At 42.9% G+C, this 27,040-nt stretch overlaps 1 protein-coding gene across 3 annotated transcripts in view; it reads right to left on the reverse strand.

The window, feature by feature from the left end:
- LOC145417319 (enoyl-[acyl-carrier-protein] reductase, mitochondrial) overlaps positions 1-27,040 on the reverse strand; it is a 155,054-nt gene that overhangs the window by 77,453 nt on the left and 50,561 nt on the right. For all 3 annotated transcript variants that reach the window (XM_080285996.1, XM_080285995.1, XM_080285997.1), the window contains 2 exons: positions 12,346-12,588; positions 6,417-6,569 (listed from right to left, as the gene is read on the reverse strand). In XM_080285996.1, coding sequence (XP_080142122.1) covers positions 6,417-6,569; positions 12,346-12,576 — 384 coding nt within the window. In that variant the 5' untranslated portion in view covers positions 12,577-12,588. The remainder of the gene's footprint in view (positions 1-6,416; positions 6,570-12,345; positions 12,589-27,040) is intronic.

A 27,040-nucleotide genomic window follows, 5' to 3' on the forward strand; every position in this document is an offset into this window, starting at 1 on the left:
GAGTGTCTCCTAATGCTTCCTATCACATCCACATCCACACCACAATGCTCCTTCACTTCCTCATTTGTCAGTCTGCCTCTCCATGTGACTCCACATGCTCCTCTCAAATAACTCATTTCAACTGCTCTCAATCTTGACCTGTGTCCCTCCAACAAGGTCCAAGCTTCACTTCCATATGTTAGAGTTGGTATCACAATAATGTCATGCAGTAACTTTTTCACTTCCATGTTCACTTCCCTGTTTCTTATCACTGCTTTCAAAGAACCAGAAACCTTTCTTCCTTGTTGTACCCTTTCAACCACTTCCCCCTCTAAATACCCATCCTTACTCATCACACTACCCATATACAGTACTTAAATCACTCACATTTTCCATTTCCTCCTCATCCAACCTCACTGTACATTCAGTGACTTCATGTCACTAGAAGGCCATAACTTTACTCTTTCCTACATTCACCTTTAGATTCTGTTTCTTACACACTCTCCCAAACTCATTCACCAAGCCTTGCAGCTCCCCTTCATCTTCATTTAACAACACAGTATCATCTGCAAACAACATTACAGGGAGTTTCCACACACTGCTCTCTCTCATTTGGGCTGCTCCAACATCCACTGCCCTACCTTGTATCTCTTTTATAACCCCATCCATGTACAGGTTGAACAACCATGGAGACATGACACTTCCCTGTTTCAATCCATACTTCAAATTTAAAAATTCACTCAATTCACTATCCACACACACTGCAGCCTTAGCACCCTCATACATAACTCTTCATGGCATTCAACAACTTCCCATTTACTCCATATATTCTTAATACTTTCCACAATCATTGTCTATCCACTCTGTCATATGCTTTCTCCAAATCCATGAAGGCCGCATAAAACTTTTCCCTTTTCTAGAAACTTTTCCACTAAAGACCTAGGAATGAATATCTGATCTACACAACCTCTTCCGTTCCTAAAACCTCCCTGTTCTTCTCCAGCTAATTTCTCTCTTACTTCCCTTCATCTGTCAGTAAGTATCCTACCATATACTTTTCCTATTACACTAAGAAGACAAATGCCACTGTGATTACCACACACTTCTTTTCTCCTTTTCCTTTGTACTGGACAAATAATTATACCTGACTTCCAATCCTCTGGGACTTTACTTTCCTCTCAGGCCAATCTGCACATCTTCCACATCCATTCTACTACTACCTCTGCTTCATGCTTCATCATTTCACCATACACTCCATCAATTCCTGGGGCTTTCCACATTCTGACTTTCTTAACTGCTCCCACAACTTCCACACTACTGATTTCTTCACCTCTTCTCACATTCCTCTTTCCCCCAGCCATTCTCCAGCCACTTACACTTGCATTACTTTCATTCTCTATGTTCAACAATTAAGTGTTCTCTCCATCTGCTCACTTTTTCTCCCTTCTTCACTAGTAATCCACCATTTTTATCTTTCACTCCCCAACTAGCTTCTTTGACACCCTGTCTAACTCTCTTTACAGTACCTCTTTCCAGAACATTTTCTTGCATTCTCTCCACTTTACACTCAAATTCCTTCCAAATTCATCATCAATTCTCTACTTACTCTCTCTTACTAATCTTTGTACCTCTCTCTTCCTCACTACACATGAGAGCCTCAGTTTCATGACGCTGTAAGCACTACTCCCGGGGCTTGTGGAGGTATAGGTACTGGCGGCCGCCTCAATCATAGCACTATCTTCCTACAAGTAGATCATAGCAAATACTGACAAGGAAAGTGGTCAAAAATGCAATAATATCAGACAGATTTTCTTACTCATTTGGGGAAGGAAGCAAAAGCCAGGGTTATTTCCATACAGCCGTAAGTCTCTCTCTATTCCTTTAAAATTCCCGCTCAGCAAATAATGGTGGGAGATGGAGAACGCACTCTCTATGTTAGCCAGTGGGAACGACCAGCCAATGAGAACGCGCCCAGCATACCGTGTAGAGGCAGGTAGTCAATGACAGTGTGTCTCCAGGAATAAACACCAATCGGGATTGCTCTACCACGCATCGCTAGACACCACTCAATGTTTACAAGCTCCCATCCAGTCCCGCCATATTTTATCCCAGAGTTAGAGTGTGACAGAGTAATTTCGAATTATTTTCTTCAAAGCAGAGCATATTACCACTACTGGCCGATGTTAGGGATAGCTAACCCTTTACCATTCTCTGTTCTGTCATTGTTACTGATAACATCAACATCCTCTTCTGTCTTTCATTCCTTCATTGTTTCCTCTCCCTTCTGCCTGTGGGTGACTCTACACTGAGTGACAAGCCAAATGGTTTCCTGTACACCAGGAAACCATTTACTACACTGGGTGGTAACCATATAACCAAATTTTGGCACCTGGTGGTTTAGTGGGTAATTATTGTGCTCCAGTCGGATTGAACTGGTGAAGGTTTATATCCAAGGGGTGATTGGGGTTTATTGCTCATGTAATGCCACTCAGGGATGAGTGAGGCTTGTCACTCTCATCTTAAATGTCAGGACCAACTGCCTAGCCCCAGGCTTCTACGCTCCTCATGGGACATCGTAGGATTGGATGATGGATGGATGGATTTACTGTATTGAAGAATTTTTCTTTTACTCTCAGTATCATATAATTGATGTACCCCTTATCAGCTTAGAAAATTACTAAACTTACCAGTTCCAGTTGCAACAGTCAATTATTCCAATATAGTGGTAGTCATTATTCATAAACATTACTATCATCATCCACTAACATTCGCACTGATTGGTTATTTCTATAATAGAACAATTTTGAACACTCAGTGGTTTACCTTAACATTAAATCATGGTATATGAGCACAATCTGTAGTGAGAATCATAAAAAAAAAAAAAATTTAATTAAGAAAAAATAGAAAAATCTAAGGGAGGGGTCAGTATTCTCGTCATTAGTGGTGTTATTACAAACCAAAAGTGATCATTTTACCAACAAAAAATTCTAAAAGCAAAGGCTATCAAATAAAACAAGCCTGAAGGTGAAAGGTTTATTAATCCCAAAGCAGCAAAAGAAAAACTTTGACTGTGATTTTCTCTCCTTTTGTTTTTTCGATGGTCCTTACATCATGGAAGTGAGGCCCTCATGTACCTCTCTCTTCTGAAACTCAATTCCCTCCACACCCCTGTTTCTCCTCCACTCACTACAGTATATGCTACCTTCTTTTGTGCCACAGCCTGTCTCACCTCTTCATTCCACCATGCTGTTCTTGCACCCCTTTCCGTCTTCTCTCCACCCCACACACCACTTCACATGCTGTACAGATTTCTTCTGTGAATATCTTGCACACACCTTCCACATCCCCCATCTGCTCCAAATCGTGTTTACCCAATCGCTCCTCCATTTCTCTCTTATATTTTGCTTTTTTTTTATCCTCTTGTAAATTTTTCTCTCTCTTTGAATGAACACTTCCTCCTGTCCTTCCATTCTTCTATTCCTCCATTTCATTTGAACCTTGACTCTCACCACCACCAAGTGGTGGTCAGAAAGTCCACTCACCCAAACTCTATACACTCTTACATCCATTACACACCTTCTATCATCCACAAAAACATAATCAATCATTGCCTTCTATTCATTCAGTTCACCACCCACCCTTCTCATCACTCACCATGTATAACAAAAACATAATCAATCATTGCCTTCTATTCATTCAGTTCACCACCCACCATTCTCATCACTCGCCATGTACACCTGTGAATCATTTTGTGCCAGAAGAGGGTATGGCTATCATCAACCCCCTCCCGGCACAAATGTCCACTAAAACACTGCAATTCTCATCCACTTCTGCAGGCACACCCGACTCACCAACTACTCCATCCAACTTCACTTCATATCTCCATTCAAAAAGACTCTCTTTCCTTTTAAACTTTTCCATGCACACTTCCACATTTGTCCAGAACTCTTCTTTCACACTGCTTGCACGACCTTGCATTGGCGCATACATACACACAGTCGCTCACATTTGTAGTTCAACTTTCAAGCTTACCCACACAATCTTTGTGCCAGCTGATCCATACTTTCTTATATTCACCTTCCTTCTCATACACACAACAATACACACTCCTTCTTGTGCCCTCTCACTCTCTCCCACTCCCACACATATACCCCATCCATACTCCCATTGTCTCACAGTCTCACCTCTTCATTTAGTTTCTGTTAATCCACATACATCCACTTTTGCATCCTCAAGCACCTGGACAATCTCTCTCTTTTTAACCTCATCATTTGCACCCGTTACAGTACATGTCGCAATCCGTACCATGTCCTTTGTTCGGTCCTTACAGTAGTCATCACCTGTTGGTCAGTCCTGGTCTGAGGCTCCTTGTTCATATTTTTAGTTATTTGTTTTCTGGGGAGAGGCACTAACCCTCCGCTAACCCACTTGTTGTCACACAGGGAACACATGTTGGCTAGTTATAAGGTTACCACTATAACCATTATAATTCCTCCACTGCTTCTAGCTGTTCAGCCATGGTCAACCTTTACTCCTACCACTCAGTCTAAAAGTAACCTAAACACCTTCCTTAACATATGTTGTCACAATGTACTGCACACACACACACACACACACACACACACACACACACACACACACACACACACACACACACACACACAAACAATCATGTAATATTAAAATCTCCAACACACACAAAACACACACAATATTGTAAACATATACATCACACAACATACATACACAAAACATACAAGTAATCCTCAACTTACATAATTAATTGGTTCTTGCAGCTCTTATGTACAGTACGTCGAATTTTTACATAAGTCCGTATTTGTAAGCTGATGATTTGGTGTTAATTGCAGAGAATGAAAGGGAGGCAGAGGAAAGATTCTGGAAGTGGAGAGATGGTATGGGGCACAAGGGCTTAAGAGTAAATGATTATAAATGAAAAGTGATGCTATCTAGGAATGGGGGCAGTACTGTCAAAGGAGAGGGAGATTGGCCATGTGCAACTTGCCACAAAGGTGTGGGAAGTAATTCCATCTTGTGCAGAGTTTGTGATGAGTGGGTGCGTAAGGGATGTAGTGGTATTAGAGACAGACCGTGAAATAACGCTGATTTCATGTGTGGGGTGCACCAGGAAGAGCATGTGGAGATCATCATGCATGAAAGGACTGATCTTGCTAGCGAGTCTCTGTGTGGAAGAATTTTGTTGTTTGGGAAACATGTTATGTGCTGGAGGTGGGGCTGGGGCTAGCTCTGTGGCTAGAGTGAGGAGTGGCTGGAAGAAGTTCAGGGAGCTGTTGCCTCTCCTGACAATGAGAGGGCTCTCCCTCCGTGCTAAGGGATTTTTGTATGCCGGCATGTGTTAAGAGCGTAATGTTGTATGGTAGTGAGACCTGGGCTGTAAAGGAGGAGGATATTTGTAGGCTCAAATGTACAGAAAAGGCAGTGATTAGGTGGATGTGCAGTGTGCCCCTGAGTGTGAGGCCTGGGGGGGCTAGGTTTACAATGGAAGAGTTGAGAGGTAAGATGGAACTGGAGTGTATTGGAGTTGTGATGAGGACAGGTATTTTGAGATGGTTTGGGTATGTGGAGAGGATGGGGGATGATAACTGGGTGCAGCAAAAGAGAAATGTTAACGTCAGGGGTAAGGCTGCGAGAGGCATACCGAAAAAGACCTGGGATGAAGTCATTGAGCATGACCTCAGGGGCAAGGGACTGAATAGGAAAGTTGCCAGAGACTGAGCAGCATGAAGGGCTGTCATTAGGTGACTAAGGCCAATGCATGCAAGCATGATGAAGCCCTTACAAATGAAACGAGACAAAATTAAACGCATTTACTCTTGGGGTTGCATAATATCTTTAACCAACACTCAAAAACTCCATAATAATTATCTTTGTTTGGTAAACATAAGCTAACATAAATTCAAAGGCTGTACTTATTTATGCATAAAAGCTGCAGGAGGTACACAACCATGTACCTCCTGCTACAATGGTAACCACATTTGTACTGGACACACAAATTGAGAGGCAGGAACTGACACCACTGGTGCCCAACAAATGAAGTAGGACTTGGCGTGCATTTTAATCTTTGAAATTAGTTTTTACGTAACTCCAAATTTACACAGGTAGAGGAGTACCTATACACACCACATACAAATCACAATGAAGCCTACTACACCAGCCTAAGAGTAATATCATTCTCAGCTCAAACCATGCTACCTACATATTTCTGTGTCACTAATGAAGTAATGAAGTGGGTCAGATTTTTCTGATCATGTTCCCTGAGTTCAGGGAACAAAATAATTGGCTACCAGAGGTACCACTGTATAAACAATCTATTCTGTAAATGCTCTGACTCTTCCTTAACATAAGAGAGTGCAGTCTGATAAACAGATAATTCAAATATACTGTACTGTATATATTACCTGAATGACAGCCTGCCCCACTGCAGAATTGGCACCATTCTGTATAACAGTGTCACCATTCTTGAGAGGTACAAAGTCTTTTAACATTCTGTATGCTGTTCCTGGGTTGACAGCTACAGTAGCAGTTGCCACCACATCAATATCAGCAGGAACCTAAGAGAAATAGGTGATCCTTAGTTGCAATCAAGATTTGAGAAAATTTTGCTTTACTTGCTGTACAGTACAAATCATATCAATACTACCTATGACAGCTGCCAGAACATAAAATTTCATACAAGAGAACCTGCCATTACTTAGTAAAGCAGAAGTTAGATCTCACTACATGACTGAGACAACTTCTGGAAATCTTACTGTCCAGTGATCCCTTTGGTTACTGCGCACTTGGTGTTAGCAGTTTCTGTTATTACTGTCAGATGAAAATCTGCAATCCTGCTGTTATCGTGCATTTTTTGGCTAAAACACTTCACTATCACACACCTGAGCTGGTTTCTGCTGACAATGCTGATGTAGTATCTGTGGTTTCTGACAGCCTTCAGAGATACAAATATGAGGCCCTACTCGAGGAGTTAATTCCAGACAGTGGAGACTACTAACTTTCCACCCCTTAGCCTCAGAATCCCTTACCTCAAGCCCATCTCTTGTCTCTATATGGTGTGTGATTCTTCGTTATTATGCCCTTTTCATCATTTTCTATTAACCCATCCATGCCTATGTGAGTTTCTGAAACTAACCACACTACTATATATGTATTTAGTGGGCCTAAATTATTGTAAATGCAAAAATTTGGGTTCACAAGTGGGGTGCCCGGTACCTACCTACCTAGAGGCAGACGCCACAATCCCATAAGGGGTGGCCATTTGTCTCTGAGTTAGTTTTTTCATGGGAAGGGGCACTAAACCTCAACCATCACACTTGTTGACATATAGGGAACACGTATTGGTTGGTTATGTGGTTACCACCCGCCATTCTAAATGCTTTCTTGGCTTACAGGAAAACATTAAGCTTGTCACTCAATGTACAGCCACCTGAAAAGGAAAGAAAAATAAAAGACATGAAACATAGGAGAAACAGAAAGAAAGGAGGGAATACACAAAAAGAATGATAAAGGTGAAGGAAGAAGTAGGCAGCACTACGTTAAAAGAGTGGATGATGGCCCAGTACCAATTAGAATAAATCCGATAGGTTCTGTGCTTTTGTTATCAAGCAATTTCATTATCATGCACTAGATGCAGTACCAATTTTGCACAATAACCAAGAGATCACTGTACTCGTATACCAATTAGTTATAACAAGGCTACACTAAGGATATACTTTCAGAGACTGGAAAAGGCAACCTTCCCCCCCCCCCCCCCTGAAAGCAGCCTTAACAAGTGGGCTCATTGATGTCTTTTGACACTGCCCATGCATCGTATGTTATGACAGGAAGAATCATCTCTGATTCAAAGGCTACAAAGAAGGTGCAGCACTTTGTTTCCAGTTAAAATGCATTTCATGGAATATGCACATTTCCCCAAGTTCTTCACTGTTTTATTTGTTTATTCAAAATGACAGCAAAGCAGTGAACATCCCACTCTTTGTGCAGCATGTGTATCTGGAGGAGTTACTCTTCAATTTGTCACCTACTTTCTTTCTCTCATTTACTATACCTGAGTGTGAGTGTTGGTGTTTCTTCACATTCATTTGACTACCCAGGTTTACCGAATGTTCTGAAGAGCATATTGATATCAATAGTATCTTTACTGCAGAAGTCACTAATTTAATAAATAAAGAGTATATAGGAGTGTGTTGTCCCAGATGACTGACTGAACAGTGTAACTGTAAATGTCTACACAGGGAAGGGTGATACTCTGGAAAGAGGAGATTATAGAGGAATAAAGCTTTTAGACCAGATAATGAAGGTAATGAAGAGAGCTCTACAAGGTATGATTTGAGAAAGAGTGAATATTGATGAGATGCGGTTTGGGTTTATGCCAGGCAAAAGGACCATCCCGTAAAACAAATAACTCAAAGTCAAATGGTCACCCCTTGTGGGATTGTGGTGTTTGGCAATAGATAGACAGATACTAACACTGTCAGATACTTAGGAAAGCTGACAACTTGTCTTTTATATTTTATCAAATTAGGATCATGATCATTAGATTGAATCATGTTACTGTGTATTCAAAGAAGAGTTTAGCTCATATGTTAACACTGAGTATAATCACATTTTTTGTTTTTACCAAAGAGCCTTCATTCCTCTGTTTTTTAATATTTGCCCTGTAACAACAGGCAATCACTGGTGCCTGACTTGATCAAGATCTGAGCAGGAAAGTACAGGCCAAGCAGACATGATGCATCTGTGAAATACACATCCATCACATTATCTGTCTTCTTCATTTTTACTGTATTTATATGAAAAGAATCAATTTTGATTTAAATCATGATTTTTTCATTCTGATTTAAATCAATTTAAATCACATGACTTAAATAATTTTATTTAAATCATAACAACCCTGCTAGGCATGCACAAAATTTAAAAGCATTGAGTTCTCTAACAGCTGATCACTGGACAGGAACAGACCTCCATCATAATAATCATTACTGGTACATCAACTCATATCAAAGTGTGCCAAAATTATCCTTAAAAAGCCAGTGCATTACAGTTCTGAATGACAACTAGTCTTTTCTTGCTCTAAAGTGATAAAAAATTATTGAAATATGTGAACAGTAATATAAAAGTATCAAGTTCAATCAGCAGCTCACTGAGCAGCAAATGGGAGAGAATAGTCCAAGACAATAGCCCACTGCATCACCCCAGTTTAAAGTTTAGCTTGCCTTCAGGGACAGTTATCCTTGGTATGTTATGTGGATTACAAGCCTGAGTGACAATTTATATTTTTTGAGCTCTAAGGTGACAAAAACTATATGGTACATGTGAACAATAACATAAAAGCAGTGAGTCCTCCAAAAGGCTGATCACGTGGCCAGAGCTACACTGTGCATGCGTGCGTGCGTGGATGAGTGCGAGCGTGCGTGCACACGCACGCGCGAGTGTGTGTGTGTGTGTGTGTGTGTGTGTGTGTGTGTGTGTGTGTGTGTTATCAATATCACGATTTTATCATGTTTTATGCTTAATAAACTGCTGTATCTGCAATGGTTTACAGTGACAGTACAAGCACACTGTGGTGTTTCAGATGTTTATGGACTTTAAGTAGTTTGGTCTGAGATTACACTAAGGTTAGGCAGTCACATAAGAGCAACCCTTGCTAGCCACATGACATTATCTCCACTGAACCCATGATACAACCATTCCAATTTATGATATTTCAAACAACAATCAGTTTTTCCCAAATGCAGCCCTATCAATATGTAATGATATAAAGCCAACATTACAGAATATTTAGTGTTTCTTCTTTTGGTGGACCATTATCCACTCATACTCATTGGCTGGGTAACAAGAGTGGATGGAGCATAAGGCCTGTGACAGTAACAACAATTAACTAACTACAGTGCTCGACAGAAGTATGTGGCGCCCAGCGCCCCCCCAACAAAACAAGCCTTTCAATTATGGATAAAACATGTAAATAATGCATTATAATTACCTTTAATACTTGGTAGGGTGTCCTTTGCGCCTCTTCACGGACCTGAGATGTCGTGGAAGTGAAAAGAGCCAGGTTCCTCACGTGCTGGGGTGATATACTTGCCCAGGACTCACAAATGGCTGCTTCCAGCTTAGGCAGAGAGCTCACGTCCTTCCCTTTGAGATTCTTCTTTACGAGGTACCAGAGGTTTTCTATCGGGTTGAAGTCTGGGCTATTGCCTGGCCAGTCTTTGATGAATGAGATCTCGAAGTCACGAAGCCAGTTGGTGACAGATTTGGCTTTATGAGCAGGTGCACTGTCCTGCTGAAACACTCGTCGGAGGACTGAGGTAAATGATCACAAGCAGCTCCAGGTAAACGTCCTGATTCACTCAAAGGTTCCTGGGAAGCACAACAAGCTTCCCCAAACCCTTACCAGAGAAACAACTCCATACCATTAGTGAATCAGGGTGTTTAACTGTGCTTTCCACATAACGGGGGTCAAGCGGGGTCACTACCTCTGCAACGGTACACTCGTGCTCCTTGATTACAGTTAACGGTAAACGTTGCCTCATCAGACCACAACACTGACAACCATCGCTCCTCAACCCAGGTAAGGTACTTGTTAGCAAAGGCAAGCCTAGGAAGTTGCTGGTTACGTGTACGAAGAGGCCTTCTCACAGGCCTGTGGCTTGTGTAACCAAGTTCATGGACTCTTTGAGAAACAGTGTGCACTGAAACCTCGCCAAACACTTCCGGGTTGCTCTCCTTAATTCTCCTTGCAGTCACAAGAGGATTAGACTCCACTGCACATTTGAGCACATTAACAGCCCTCGGGGAAGTTTTCCTGGGCCTACCAGACCGTGGTTTCTTTGTAGGAATGTCACCACTGTTTTCCACTCTGTAACGGGCACACCACCTCTGCACTGTCGACCGAGCCACACCAACCAAATCACTAATTTCCTTCGTGGGATGCCTGCCTCCGTTAGAGCAATGATCTGTGATATTATTTCACTAGACAATTCATGGGTAGGGGCCATATTAAAGTAGCGAAAGCCAAAACACTGTGGTTCACTAGGTAAAAAATGGCGCAACGAGTGGGAGGAGCGGCTGGGTTTCCCTCTCTCTCGCAGCCCGCAGGCAACTGACGCACCAGCCAACCTGCGCGCAGTAAGGCCTCAGGCTGCCATGATGCCATGTTAGCGCCCAAAACTTCTGGCTAAATTTTTTCTCCCAAAAAGGGGTGATTCTTTTTTTGCCAAAAGTATTGCGCGCCTTGACATAGGCGCCCAATACTTTTGTCGAGCACTGTACTGCTTTATGGGGGGAAGGAGGGTTGCACAGCTTCAGACTTATTCATGCAGCCAGTTCTTTACTAACCTGTCCTTGAATTAGTGATTCTGACAGTAATTTAAAAAACCGGTTGACTGCATTACTGCAAAAAAAAAAAATGACACTCAAAATCTATGCACTGGCTACATTCCTCCACACTGGTCCAATACCAGAGTGTATGAGATGGAACTCAGGCTGTGGACACCATTTTGAAGCAAGTGAAGTAAGGCAGTGCTGTGGCTGTTGCTTAACCCGTATATGTCTGGCCGAGCAGATCCATGAACCACAGGTAAACAACTGCCTCTGTGGTGCTGTCCTGTAGGCACAGTACAGTACATACACTGCACTGTGCAGGAATCTGCTGCCCCTTATGGCAGACAGCACCTTACCAGGGTCAAACCAGGTGCAGGGAAACATAAGGAGGTTTGGATGCCGGGTGGATGCCACAGCTGCCCCACCCAGAGTGCACAGCGTTACTTTGTGTAAAGTGCACAGTGTTACTTTGTTTAGGTTCTTTGTCAATGCCAAAGTATGAGGTGAATGACACTGACTACAAATGAAACAGAGAAAAAACTTACATTTGTAAGTGTACAATAACTTCAAATGACTGCCATTGTTTATCATGCAATTAATGCTGAAAAATTATGATTAAATTTTTCAATTACTGTGTATCAATCTACCACATACTAAGGGATACCTACACACATACTTTCTCTGAACTATCCTGAAAGTATCAGCTTCCACTTCCAATAATATACCCATTTTATTTTAACTTGACCTCAAACTGCCATCATTCCACCTTGAATGCCAAGTTGCAAAATGGGATTAACACTAGAATATGATGCTAGTCATGAAGAAGCACTATGGAAGGCATGTAGAGCTGTAGTGTTCTATTTTTCTGCTACTGCGCTATGTAAAATGTGCAACAAGAGGACAAAAATCTGGGCCAAGTTAGTGTAAAAGGACTATAGTACTTCTACGAGTACTTCAGCAAGTCTGAAGGTATTACTCCTTATCACCACAACAAACAACACTTACTTTGATGAGGTCTGCTGCTGATGCCACAATATGAGTTCTCCATGTCCCAAGTCCACTAAGTCGGGGGATGACACGATCACCAGGCTGTATGCTACCATTTGTCCCACTCTCACTGACTTCCATCACCTCCCCCACACCTTCAGAGCCTGGGACACTTGGCAGTGGTGGCTTGATAGCATAAACACCTTGGATCGTGTTGATGTCTGCAGGGTTGATAGGTGCAGCAACCATGCGCACCAATACCTGACAATTAATCACACTTCAACATTTGCTGACACTCCTGTTACTCAAGTCTCAAAAGTACTCTTTGTTACTGTGGCCTCTAGCTCACATAAAAATTACCTAACATGATCGCAAAAACTGAGTGGCTCAAATCACATGCTCTCGAAGTTCATTTATTGAGGTTATGTAAAGTTAACAACATTACTGTGACTGATTATGATATCTAGCATTGCCCTTTTAAAGTACTGTACCATAATCAATATTTCATGAATGAGCTCACTTGTAACTGACTCAGTTTGCAACAGTGATGGTGACAGATTGATAATGCAGTCTGCATTTCTAAGCTTTACTGTACCGAGATCAAAGCATTATATAACCATGATGATGTGTTGGCTCAAGGATTGTGTGGGTATGATTGAAAGTTAGACTACAAATGTAGGCGATTGTGTGTGTGTATGCACCAACACAAGATCATGCAAGCAGAGTGAAAGAAGAGATCTGAACAAATGTGGAAGCGTACATGGATAAATTTGACAGATATGAGAGTGTGTTTCTGAATGGAGATATGAATGGAAAGGTAGGGAATGTGAAGGTGGATGGAGTACAGTAATTGGTGAGTGGGGTGTGCCTGCAGAAGTGGATGAGAATGGCAGTGCTCTAGTGGACATTTGTGCCGGGAGGGGGTTGGTGATAGCCAATATCCTCTTCAGACACAAAATGATCCACAGGTATACGTGGCCGTGGCGAATGATGAGAGGGGTGGGTGGTGAACTGAATGAACAGAAGGCAATAATTGATTATGTGTGTATGGATGATAGAATGAGGTGTGCAATGGACACAAGAGCATACCAAGGTTGGGGGAATGGACTTTCTGACCACCAATTGGTGGTGGTGAGTGTCAAAATATTCACAAGAAATCTGTGCAACATGTGAGGTGGTGTGTGGGGTGAAAAAAAGACAAATGGGGATACAAAGCAAAGCATGGTGGAATGAAGAGGAAGGCAGACTATGGCACAAACGAAGAAAGCATACAGTGAGTGGATGAGGAACACGGGTGTGGAAGAAGTTGAGAGACGGAAGAGAGAGTTACATGTAGAGAGGAAGAGAGAGGTGAAAAGATTAGTTTGAGAGAGTAAGAAGACAGTGGATGACGAATTTGGAAAGAATTTGAGTGTAAAGTGGATGGAATGTAAGAAAATGTTCTGGTGAGAGATAAGAAGAGTTAGACAGGGCATTGAAAAAGTTAGTCGGGGAGTGAAAGATAAGAATGGTAGATTACTAGTGGAGAAGACAGAAAAAGTGAGCAGATGGAGAGAACACATTAAGGAATAGTTGAATACAAAGAATGAAAGTAATGTGAGTATAAATGACTAGGGAATGACTGGGAAAGGGAGGGATGTGAGAAGAGAGGAAGAAAGCAGTAGGACGGAAGTTGTGGAAGCTATAAAGAAAGTCATAATGGGGAAAGCCCCAGGAATTGATGGAGTGTGTGGTGAAATGCTGAAGCATGGGGGAGAGATAGCAGTAGAACAGATATGGATGATGTACAGATTGGCCTAGGAGGATGGTAAAGTCCCGGAGGATTGGAAGCCAAGTATAATTATTCCCCTGTACAAAGGAAATGAGGAAAAAGAAGTGTGTGGTAATCAAAAGGTCAGTCATCTTCTCAGTGGAATGGGAAAAGTAGGATACTTACTGACAGACTTTGGGAAATAACAGAGGACTTAGTTGGAGAAGAACAGGGAGGCTTTAGGAAGGGAAGCAATTGTGTAGATCAGATATTCATTCTTGGGTTTTGGGTGGAAAAGTTTCAGAGAAGGGAAAGAAGTTGTATGTGCCCTTCGTGGACTTGAAGAAAGCACATGACCGGGTGGATAGAAAAGGACTGTGGAAAGTAAAAAGAATATATGGAGTAAATGGGAAGTTGTGAATGCCATGAAAAGTATGTAAGACAGTGCTAAGGCTACAATGTGTGTGGATTGAGAACTGAGTGAATTTTTCTATCTGAAGGTTGGATTGAAACACAGATGTGTCATGTCTCCATGGTTGTTCAATCTGTATATGGATGGGGTTATAAAAGAGATACAATGTAGGGCAGTGGATGTTCAAGTGGCCCCTAAAGAGAAAGGATAGTGAGTGGAAACTCCCTGTACTGTTGTTTGCAGATGATGCTGTGTTGTTAAGTGAAGACAAAGGGGAGCTGCAAGGCTTGGTGAATGAGTTCGGGAGAGTGTGTACGAAATGGAATCTAAAGGTGAATGTAGGGAAGAATACAGTTATGCTCTTCGAGAGAAATGAAGTCACTGAATGAACAGTGAGGTTGGATGAGGAGGGAATGAAAAATGTGAGTGCGAATAAATACTTGGGTAGTGTGATGATTGAGGGAAGTTTAGAGGGTGAAGTGCTTGAAAGGGTACAACAAGGAAGAAAGGTTGCTGGTTCTTTGAAAGCAGTGGTGAGAAACAGGGAAGTGAGCATGGATGTGAAAAAGTTACTGCATGACAGTACTGTGAAACCAACTCTAAAGTATGGAAGTGAAGCTTGGACCTTGTTTGAAGGACACAAGAGTGAGAGCAGTGGTAATGAGTTATCTGAGAGGAGCATGTGGAGTCACATGGAGAGGCAGACTGACAATTGAGGAAGTGAAGGAGCATTGTGATGTGGATGTGATAGGAAGCACTAGGTGAAACACACTAAGGTGGTTTGGCCACGTGGAGAGGATGGAGAGTGAGAGACTGATGAGGAGAGTGTATGTGAGTAAGGTGTTGGGGGGCAGAGGCAAAGTGAGGCAAAGGAGGAGATGGAGGGATGGAATGGAGAGGTATATGAGATAGGGGGGTTTGAGCTGGGAGCAGGGTAGTGAAATGGCTGGGGACTGGGCGACAGGGAGGCGAGTTGTTTATGGCCACCCCTTATGGGATTAAGGCGTCTGGCAATAGAAAGATAGATAGAAAGATAATGTGTAGCAGAACAATTCACTTTCCCAATAAAAATAATACAAAAACACTCTATTCTACTGCCAGATACCTTAATCCCACAAGGGTGGCCACAAACAAATTGCTTCTATGTCACCATGTCCTCCACAAACAGGCTGCCCTATTTCCAACTCAAACCTTCCTCCCTCATATATCTCTATTCCATGAAGTGATACATGGGGGATGTGCATATGGTACAGTACAAGAAATGAGGAAGGGGAAAGGATACTTGAGTCTGGGGAGGCAATGAACATGACTGTGTGTAACACACATTTTGGGAAAAGAAAGAGTAGGCTGATTACATATAAGTCACGGGTAAACTGAAACCAGACAGACTATTTCCTGGTCATGAGGCCTGATAGGAGGTTGGTGAAGGATGTTAAAGTAATAAGGAGTGAGGAGTGTGTCTAGAAAAACAAGTTATTGTATGTGACATGGTCCTTAACCCCTAAAGTACTATGCTCGTCGATCGAGGTTTTTGCGCAATTCCTTAAAACCACGAGCAACGTTGATTGTGCAACATCCACAAAAAACTGGCGGCAGCTGGCTCCATCCCCGGCTGTGACGTAGATCGCTTCTAACCAATCAGAACTAAGTGTTCAACACACCGGAGGGGGACGCAGGCCTGTACCCAGGTGGTGGGGATGAACCCCCCACCTCCCTCTCGCCACGTCCCTCTACCACACTACCTTGTTACTAACCTACTTCCCACCATTCTTCCCACCACCACCACCCCTCTGACACCCTCCTCATGCATCCCCCCCCCTCCCATGTAAATCCCCCCAAACGTCCCCCCTCCAGTCATCTGGGGGGAGGGTATTTCCCCCCTACCCTCCCTCCATGTCCCTGTACTTCACTGGGGCCCTTCCTTTGTGTCTGGTGGTGGTCTCCTCCCATCCCTCCATCCCCATACACCCCCTCCTGCCTTACTACCTCCCACCACCACTCCCCACCCCCACCCCCACCCCCTAGCAAGCAGTATCTTTACCTCCCCGGCCTCGAATATTTTGCGTATTTTTTATGCTTTATGGAGCATTTTTTAATCATTACCTGTAATTTATTCGTATCTTTGAATACAGATATGCACACCACAATTATTTTAGCTGTCTTTATTTGAAACCCACTCAAAAAAGAAATTTCCTTTTCCCTAGCTAGATTTGACAGCTCGCAAGGGAGAGGAGGGAGGAGGGGGGGTTAGGCGATGGGAGGGGAGGGAAGGGGAGGAAGAGGGGAGGAAGAGAGGGAAGGGAAGGGGAGGGAGGGGACTGGAGGTATGGGGAGGGGAGAGGAGGGGAGGATAATTTTTACTATTTATCATATTTTTATTGGGGGGGGGTTCATGACCACTTTCCCTAGCTAGATTTGACAGCTCGGCAGGAAGGGGAGGGAAGAGGGGAAAGGGGGAGGGGAGGTTAGGCGAGGGGAGAGGAGGGGAGGGAGGGGAAGGGAAGGGGAGGGAGGGGATTGGAGGTATGAGGAGAGGAGGGGGGGGATAATTTTTACTATTTATGATATTTACTGGGGGGGGGGGGTTTGTCACCATTTTATTTTTTTCTAATCACATTACAATGGTTTATAACATCTATACACACCAAAAAAAAAAAAAAAAAAGATTTTGGTGATTTTTGTACTGAATGTATTTTTGTGAAGAAAACAGGTGCGTGCGGCGTATTTTCTTTCTTGCCGGGGCCATGACGAGTATCTATCATCAACTTTGACGGGCCATAGTTCGGTAACTATTGGGTCTAGGAGGGTGGGGTTTGCGTTTTCAGGTGTGTAAATTCAACCTCTATAAATTGGGCATAAAACTTTTAACCTTCGAGAAAGTCAAAAAATAGACCTGTTGTTGCATCCTTGGGGTTAGTCGAGGCTGGAGAATTGCATACCCTAGGGGTAAAGGAGTGGGTGATGAAAAAAAAAGGACCAATGCACCTATAAGAAAATATGGAAGTTAAAAGGCCAAACAGTAAGTGATGCTTTCTATAGCAAGATGAGTAGTGGTGGCTGAACAAGAAGCTGTTGACAGATGTGTTAATGAAGGGTACAGAGCTGTCAAGACCCTTCAGAGCTCTCAAGATCAATCTCCTGAGGGTAACTAGTTTAGTGTGAGGATGGACAAGGGCCCCCCCCCCCCAAGCCAAGATATAAAGTAACCTGGTGGTGGGATGAGGGTGTAGACACTGCAGTTAAGGAGAAAAGAAGGCTTTTCAGGGAATGGAAAAGGGGTGGTAACAAAGAATAATACTTTGCATAAGGCTTTTGGACCAGATAATGAAGGTAATGGAAAGAGTTCTAGAAGCTATGACTAGAGAAACAGCAAATATTGATGAGATGCAGTTTGAGTTTATGCTAGGCAAAGGGACCACTGATGCCATAGTCACTGTTTGACAGCTTCAGGAAATACATACAGGAAAGAAAAGGGATCTGTACTTTGTTTTTGTTCATTTGGAGAAGGCCTTCAACAGAGTTCCCACAGAGGTGGTGAAGTGGGCAATGACACAGCATGGGATCGAGGGGTGGCTAGTTAGGGTGGTTAAAGCTATGTATGTGGGTACTCGCACCCAGATAAGGATGAACGATGATTTGAGTGTTGAGTTTTCCGTGAATATTGTGTGCATTAGGGATCAATCTTGAACCCCTTGTAGTTTATTATAACACTTGAAACCCTTTTACATGACTTCAAAAATGGACTCTTGTGGGAGATGTTGTATGCTGATGATTTGGTCTTGATTGCAGAGAATGAAAAGGAGGCAGAGGAATGATTTAGGAAGTGGAGAGATGGTATGGGGTACAAGGGCTTAAGAGTAAATGCAGATAAAACAAAAGTGAAGGTATCTAGGACTGGTGGAAGTGCTGTCAAAGGGAGTGGCCATGTATGATATGCCACATGGGCGTGGGAAGTAATTCCATCTTGTGCAGTGTTTGAGGTAAGATGGTACATAAGAGATGTAGTGGTATTAAAGGTAGACTGCAAGATAATGCTGATTTCATGTGTGTGGTGTGCTGGGGAGAGCATGTGGAGATTGTTAGGCGTGAAAGGACTGATCTTGCTGATGAGTCTCTTGAGTACATGGAAGGGTTTTATTATTTGGGAGACATGTTATGTGCCGGAGGTAGGGCTAAAGTGAGGAGCGATTGGAAGAAGTTCGGGGAGCTGTTGCCCTTCCTGACAATGAGAGGGCTCTCCCTCCATCACAAGGGATCTTTGTATGTGGCACATTAGGAGTGTAATGCTGTATGGTAGTGACCCCTAGGCAGTAGAGGAAGAGGATATTTGCAGGCTCAAACATACAGAAATGACAATGATTAGGCAGATGTACAGTGCGTCCTTGAGTGCTAGGCCTACAAGGGCTATGTTTACAATGCAAGAGTTGAGAGGTGGGTTGGGACCAAAGTGTGTTGGTGGTGTAATTTAGGTTGTTAGAGTTGAGAGGTAGGATGGGATCGGAGTGTGTTGGTGGTGTGATTTACGACGCAAGAGTTGAGAGGTAGGATGGGACCAAAGTGTGTTGGTGGTGTGATGAGGATAGGTAGACTGAGATGGTTTGGGCATGTGGAGAGGATGGGGGATGATAATTGGGTGCAGAAAGTGAGAAGTGTTAATGTTAGGGATGGGGTTGTGAGAAGCAGACTGAAAAAGACCTGGGATGCTGTCACTGAGTGTGACCTCAGGGATGAGGGACTGAATGGGGAAGCTGCAAGAGATCCAGCAGTGTGTAGAGCCGCCATTTGGTGACCAATGTTGACTCAAGCAAGCATGTTGGAATCTTTAAAAATGAAACAAAACGTTTCCACCATCTCACCCTAGGGGTGGTATTCTAGTATGGTCAGGAAAACTAAAACCTCTTCCTCACCAATTTATTTCTGATTCTGCTCCATTACTATATTCTTGTGTGTTATTTGTGCAATCTATGTTGATGGTGAAAAGAAATAGGAAGGAAACCAAGGGATATTAATGAGTAGTTTAAAAATTAAACTGTTAAGGAAAAGGCATTAGAGAGCCTCCTAACCCAACATGAATACAGTACAGGCCTAGGTTTTCCCCACATCTCCCCCTCTCCACCTCACTCAAATACACTCTCCTAGCTAGTCTCTCATTCATCATCCACTCCACATGGTGAAAACTTTTCTGAGCACTTCTCCTAAAGCCCTACACATCCTTACCAACACAATGCTCCTTGATTTTCTCATCTGTCTGTCTCTCCACGCAACTCCACATGGTACTCTCAAATAATGCATTTCCATTGCTCTCACTTTCGACTCTTGTCTTTACAACAGGGACAAAGTTTCACTTCCGTATGTCAGAATAGGGATCACAATACAGTAAAACCCAAGTTTAGCGACATCTTCATTTGTGGTTTCATGGTTAGCGGTCACCTGCAAATATTCCCAAACTATGGGTTTGGTACCAGAAACCCTTCCATTCATGGCGACAAAACGTAAGCAAACCACGCGCACATAAAGCGTTCGTCACTTGTTTGCCGCCATTGCCGCAGACCCACTCTGCACTCTGTGTGTTTAAACCTCCTCCCTGTGCCTTTTTTTCTGTGCCTTGCCACTTGTGTTCCTGGCTTAACTCTCGCACTATGGCTTCCTGCTACTCTGGAGGTTTGGGAGGCAGTCCTGAGAGTGAGAGAAGTGATGGTAAGAGGTCGAATCCACCAACTCTGAGAGGTAAGGGGAAAGTGAAACGTGACTTCCGTGTTGGTGGTAAGAAGCATGTGTATGACAATGATCTGAAAGCAAAATTGTGGCACAGATGGAGCAGGGTGCTAAGTATTCTGAAATTTATAAAATGTTTAAGATTCTGAGTCAACAGTGAGAAGCATGAGGAAGAAGCATGACATGTTAGCCTCACCACCTGCCTTGGAAATAACACTCCCATCCCTTCCATTTAACAGCTCACTTCAGCCTTCCAATTGAGTTTCCTTGCCTATTATGTACTTTGTATTAATACTATAGTTTCTTTTCAGGTGTGATCAGTAAATTTTACATTGCATATGTGGGTTTTAGGGGGAGTTGGCATGGGACCCAGAACCAATTAGCCTATTTCCCAAAAGCTCAATACCCCAAGTTTAGCAGTTTCACAGTTTGCGGTACCTTTCACAGAACCAATTAGGTGCAAAACCTGGGGCTTTACTGTACTGTCATGCAGTGACTTTTCTCTGGCTTCCATGCAACCTCCTTATTACATAATACTACATACAAAATCATACTAAGTTTATTTTGTATCACCATAAAGCATGACTGGCAGCCTTATGACCTCTACCTCTTACTTTCATGGGCAGCAGTCCAAAGAATTATATCACATACTTATTTTACACCCAGGGCATGTCCTTGACCTAGAAGGGCCACAAGGTGTTCTCCTCGTTAAGGTAACTATGGAGATTTTTAAATGTTCTCACTGCATCCACAGGAGACCACCATGAATGTAAACTACAAGGCAGCCCTCTGCCCACTGAAGGCTGGAGCCACAAAAGTCAGTGTTCCTTACCTTTGGACATTACATCTAGACACACATCCACTACTGTAGTTTCTGAACATTATCGGTTTACAGTCACTGAACCTTGGACACTGTATCCTTTCATGAACCTATGATGGCACTTTTTCCCAATAATGGGCCTGCTTAACAGTCATAGTCAACTAAACTACAAGCCATGAGGTCCCCACAGTTAGGGGCCTTCATGGGATTGGTGAATCAACACAAGTATGCCCTCTGTCTTCCTTCTCCCCTTCTTGCTGGGGCTGAGTGTGGGACTGCAAATGCCTTCAAAGGTCACCAACTTCATGTATAATTATGGTTGCATCTCTGACAGGTTGATGCCAAAACAGGTTCAGAACAACCTCAGTCCTCTAACTGGTGGTTACTGAATACCATGGCCACCACATGAAGGCTCTTCTACCAGTAAGGCTTGCCACAGGACTGCCATTTCCACTGATAACACCCAGTAACCCAGTATATGATGTTCTTCACTCCTTACCTTTCTCCCCTCCCCATCTTCCCACCCACTGAAAAGGACCTTTCATCTTGTACGTCTGTGGATGTCCACAACATCACAGTTGGACTGGACACACAGCTCAGTTTTCCTGGTACCCCACCAGCTATACAATTTACCCAAGAATTTCCAATACCACAGAGTTGTTCCTGTAAGTTGTCTTCTTAAGTTAATGGTGGGATGGTTTTCATAAAGTGTTACTTTCTTTTGATGCTGAGCCCTTACTCTTCTGCCATTTGGTCACTGGATATTTCCACACTGTGCACTTGTGGTTACAGGTGGAAGCTTCATTAATATGAGGGATATAATCAGTGCCTCTACACTGCTTAATAATGCTGAGTCCTTGCATTCGCTCCATGATCTTTCTCCACCCAATCACCACAAACACTGGATACCAATATGACATAAGTTCATAACCTGCCGCTTGAATACGATGCTTTAGTTCAGCTATCCAAGATGACTTTGCTATTCACACCTTAACCCTGGTGGCTATTCAGGAAGTTTACAGCACTTCACTGGGCCAACTCAGGAAATATCTTCTTCTGTCTGTATTTCCTTCTGTTAATGACTTCCATTCTTTTAAGTGCCATGTGTCCAAATATCTTGAAATGAACGGATCTTGAATTCTCTCTCTTTCTCCCTCTTCTTGGAGGGAGCAATTTTGTGGCTTCTAGCCTTTGGTTTCTTCTTCCTTGGATAAAAAAAATATAATAATAAGTAAATACAGCCCACCTGTTCCTCCTTACAATTATTCCTTAGCAAGGATGTCATAAGCCAATTGCTAGGGAGTGTATCCGGCCAGAATTAGTACCTGGCATGATTGTTCGCTAGTAAGCCTGAAATCTGCAGCCGAGAAGTGAAACCTTCAGTGCTAACAGGATGTACATGTTCCCTATACTGACTCTTCATTCCAGCACGATGACACTATTTATTATATATACATAAAATATATCACAGGCACATGCTTTATCACCACTTTGCATAAATCTATGTCCCTTTTTCTCAGTGCCTTTTATTCATCAATGACCTTCTAAGCTGTACAACTAATCCTAACCACTCATACACTGATGATTCCACCCTTCACCTTTCCATTCAGTTCCCACAACGTCCATCTCAGCAGTTACTTCAACAAATAAGGGATAAGGCTATGGCACACCTAATGTCTGATTTGGCCCATATCTCTGACCAGGGCAAAAGTAATCTTGTTGTCTTTAATGCATCAAAGACTCAGATCCTACACCTATCAACCCAACAAAATCTTCCACAGGAGTACCCACTATTATTTAATAATATCCAGCTCAATCCTGCATCATCCTTACACATTCTTGGGGTTTCATTCTCTCAGGATTTATCTTGGAAAGATCATATTACATCTCTTGTAAAATCTGCATCCAAGAGATCAGGTGTGCTAAGCCGACTCCATATCTTCCTTACCCCTGCACAGTTGTTGAATTTATACATGGGTTTTACTTGCCCGTGTAGAGTACAACTCTCATGTGTGGGGAGGCTCCCCACATACAGCTCTTCTCAACAAGGTGAAGTCAAAGGCTTTTCATCTCATTAACTCTCCTCCTATTTGCTGGCCCCCATAACCTCGGTCTGTTCATCACACTGTTGATCTTTATCTTTTTTCTATCGCTCTTTCAATAGTCACTGCTCCTCTGAACTATCTGCTTGCATCCCTCCACCTCTACAACGGGTGTCTAGCATCTGTCTAGCAACAAATTCTCATCCCTTTTCTGTCCTACTATCTAATGCAAGAGTTAACTGTTACTCCCAGTCTTTCATTTGTGCAACAGGTCAACTCTGGAACTGTCTCCCTCTGTCTGTATTTCCTACTTCCTATGATCTCCAGTCTTTCAAATGCAGTGTGTCCAGGCATCTCGATATGAACGGATCTTGAATTTAGCTCTCTGTTGTATTGTCTTTGTTTTTTTTCATGGATGGAATGGTTTGCAGGCTCCTCGCCTTTGGTTCCTTCTTCCTCACATTAAGAAAAAATAAAAATAATAAAAAAAATACCCTGTTTATTTCACCTTCCTCGTCAGCGCAATAAGGCTTTACACCCTACAACACAAAGCATTATGGCACTTCAGCCTACTACTGGCATAATCTAATACTGGTTTATTCAATAAGTCTTCTGTAGCTGTGGCAAAAAATCCCGTAAGCGATTACAAGCAGACTGACACTGGGTCTGACAGGTTTTCATTATATGCACTGAATGCTGCTTACTCCCAAAAGGCTGCTAACCTTTTTCAACTAATGCATCGTTGTCCTGTGGGGCAGTTGTCTGGAGAGGGTCAAGATCAGATCCAGGTCATCTGTTCCTGTTAAGTGTTACTGCTGCACTAGGGCACTAAACTGACTTCTTCAACTTAGGCACCTACATTCAAGCTGCAGCAGCAGCCATCTCAGCTGCTGGCATCAAGAACTTGATGCTGACAGAGGGCAGGGCTCATCATATCCCAGTTATATCATTTCCCCCACCCTGGGCACCACTCACTTCTCCATACACACACTTTTATCACCATCATCATCAAAGCACAGTTTATATATGCCAAAGCACTCCAAAAAAAACTCCAAGCTATGCATTCCATCTCACAGGCCAATGCCTTGATGCACTACACAGATGGGTCACTGGATATCACTGCCAACACAACTAGAAAGGCCACTGTCTATGGCAGAACACCTTGGCTACAGAAACATTCACATGGGGCACTCACACACTACTGACACAGACTGTTGATATTATGGGGGACCTCCAGCATGCTCTGACCCAAACACATATACAGTAATGTATGGTAGTACACATGGACTCACTTTCAGTCATACTTTCACCAAAACTCAGCCCATCGAGAACATCTACATCACACAATAAAAGTTTTTAGCTGTAGGGACAGAGGGAACAGGTCTCAATAAACAGGGTACCCAGCCACAATGGCATTCTGGGAAATGAAAAGGCCAGCACAGCTGCCACAGACCAGCTGCTGCTGCATCTCTTCCCCTACGTTAGACACAGACCAAAACCAAAACCCAGGGATGGACATATCTGCTCTCCTGGTACATGCATGAATCATAGGTTGCACATAATTCCTCGTCAACCACCTAGTGTGCTGCAGCTACACAGTACCAACCTCTTACTGTCGATAAAGCAGTTAACTTCCATCTAGGTATGCACTAACCTGCCTTGGCCACAGATGCACTCTCCAAATACTATATATGTTAGTAATGAGGAACATCACGACTGTGAGACGTCCAGATTGACACTTACACAACCTCCTCGAATAACCTGCCAATGTCACTCCCAGACAGGATACCACACCACTAACACCACCAACTGCTCCCAAAGCACTAGCTGATGCAACCAAAGTGACTGCTGGAGTGTCAACTGCATTCTTGGCAAAACTGGTCACCACCTGCCCCCCACCAGGACACTGAATTTTCAACAACTTAATGCAATCAGAAAGGTGGACTGGGGCTCTCCCTTACCTGCCTCCCCAGGGGCGCACCCAGGAATTTTCTAAGGGAGGGGGCCGTAGTGAGGTGAGGTCAAGTAATCCGATAATTACTGGGAGGTCATATGCAGGTTTAGAATCAGAGAACTGCTGGCTCACGTGTTACTCTTTGTTTGTACTTGTCAATTTTTCATGTTTTGCTGTTATCGAAATAAATATATATAAATTTTTAAAGGACCCAGAGAGCTAAGGGGGAGGCCTGTGCCCAGACCCCCCCCCCTCGGGTGCGCCCCTGTGCCTCCCTACAATACCATCATCAGTACTTATCAATACAGCATCACTGATGTACAATCCAACAGTAAGGGCATGCTCTAACATCAAACCAATTGGTGAGTGGTTGGTACATTAAGAACATGAAAAAAAAAAAAAATACTGGGAATACTGGTCATGATATTCATCATCAACCAATCCTATTGTCACTGGTAACCCTCTCATAAAAAAAAAAAAAAAAAAAAAGTTGCTGACCTTTCACACTTGGGCACTGCACTGCCTACCATGGTAGTTTCTCTGTGCCAACATGAGATTCCCCTGGCCCTTCCAGAGGAACCTCGTGAGACACTGCGCCATGTAGGGCACTCTCACTTGGGTCTGTTAAGAAATGGACCACTAAGCATGTCCTTCCATGCACCAGTCACTACCATGACACACCAGCAAAGGTCACTGGCTCTTGCCTGATGGTAGCACCAGTAATACTACCATCTACTTCCAAATGATGGAAATTTCACTGCTACTAGCACTCATCGTCCCAGTGATCCTGTTTGCACTCGTGTTTAATATGTTTTGTGCAGAAAAATAACTCCTGACCTGGCCCAGTAAATGCAGAGTGGTAAGCGGAAACGTGCATGGGCAAAATCCCAAAAGTCAGTCCCTGTCTGTAACCATCCTCCCCAAAGCTCCAGTGTCATACCACATGGATGCATACACCCCTCCCCCCAAAAATAAGTCTTTCTGCAAGGTTCTGCTCAAACAAATGGTTATAACTCAACAAGGCTAAAACAATGGGACATGAAATGGTCTATTTATATGACTTTAGTCAACCCCTCCCAAGTACATATTCAGTCATACATTATTACACAAAACAGCACAATATCAGCAACAGAAGTAACACAACACTCATTAAACATTTACAGTTGCAATACACCTGCAACAGAAATAACACAACACTCAACCTAACATCAGAACACTTAACAAAACATTAGTGTGACAACAGGTTAAGAAACAAAGTGGCCATGATCGACTTACAGATAAAACTTGGAATGCACAACTTCCAAATAACATACAGTAGGTTCTTTATATGTCATGAGAAAGAAGCACTGATTCTTCTAACTCATAATCAATATTTTAATTTTCAATGCATCCTACTTTTTTCTCACCCTGCTTTTCACATTTTTGCCTCACTACACTCCACTGTGCTTTACATTTCATAAATTTCACTTATCAGTCTGTTTCCCATACAGTTCTACAACACATATTTCAACTTGCCTTAATATGCAGCAGAATAAAATCTGACTCGAACATCACAGCCATCACAGCTGATGATATCACAAACTTCTCTTCCTCATCCTCATCATCCAATCCTACATTGCCCCATGAGGAGCGTAGGAGCCTGGGGCTAGGCAGTTGGTCCTGACATTTAAGACGAGAATGACCAGCCTCACTCATCCCTGAGTGGCATTACATGAGCAATCAACTCCAACCATCCCTTGGATATAAACCTTACCGGCTCAATCCGATAGGAGCCCCCACAAACTCCTGAAAGTTGCCCGTGTTCGCCAGATCACTAAATAGCATAGGGTCACTACCCGTTCAGAGCTGACTTACCTTCCTTAAAAAAAATTCCTATCGGGATTATTACTCATGTATAAAGCATTATACCAGTATTATAATCGTCTTAGATATTTTACTGATGCTCTAAATGAGATTTACGCCAAAAAGTTCTCCACAGAGTTTATTAAAAGCCATGAAAGTTTATTGTGTGTTTTTGCAT

The sequence above is a fragment of the Coenobita brevimanus genome, chromosome 110 (genome assembly GCF_032717465.1).
Source record: "Coenobita brevimanus isolate Jiangsu-jjx chromosome 110, ASM3271746v2, whole genome shotgun sequence".
NCBI classification, from domain to species: Eukaryota; Metazoa; Arthropoda; class Malacostraca; order Decapoda; family Coenobitidae; genus Coenobita; species Coenobita brevimanus.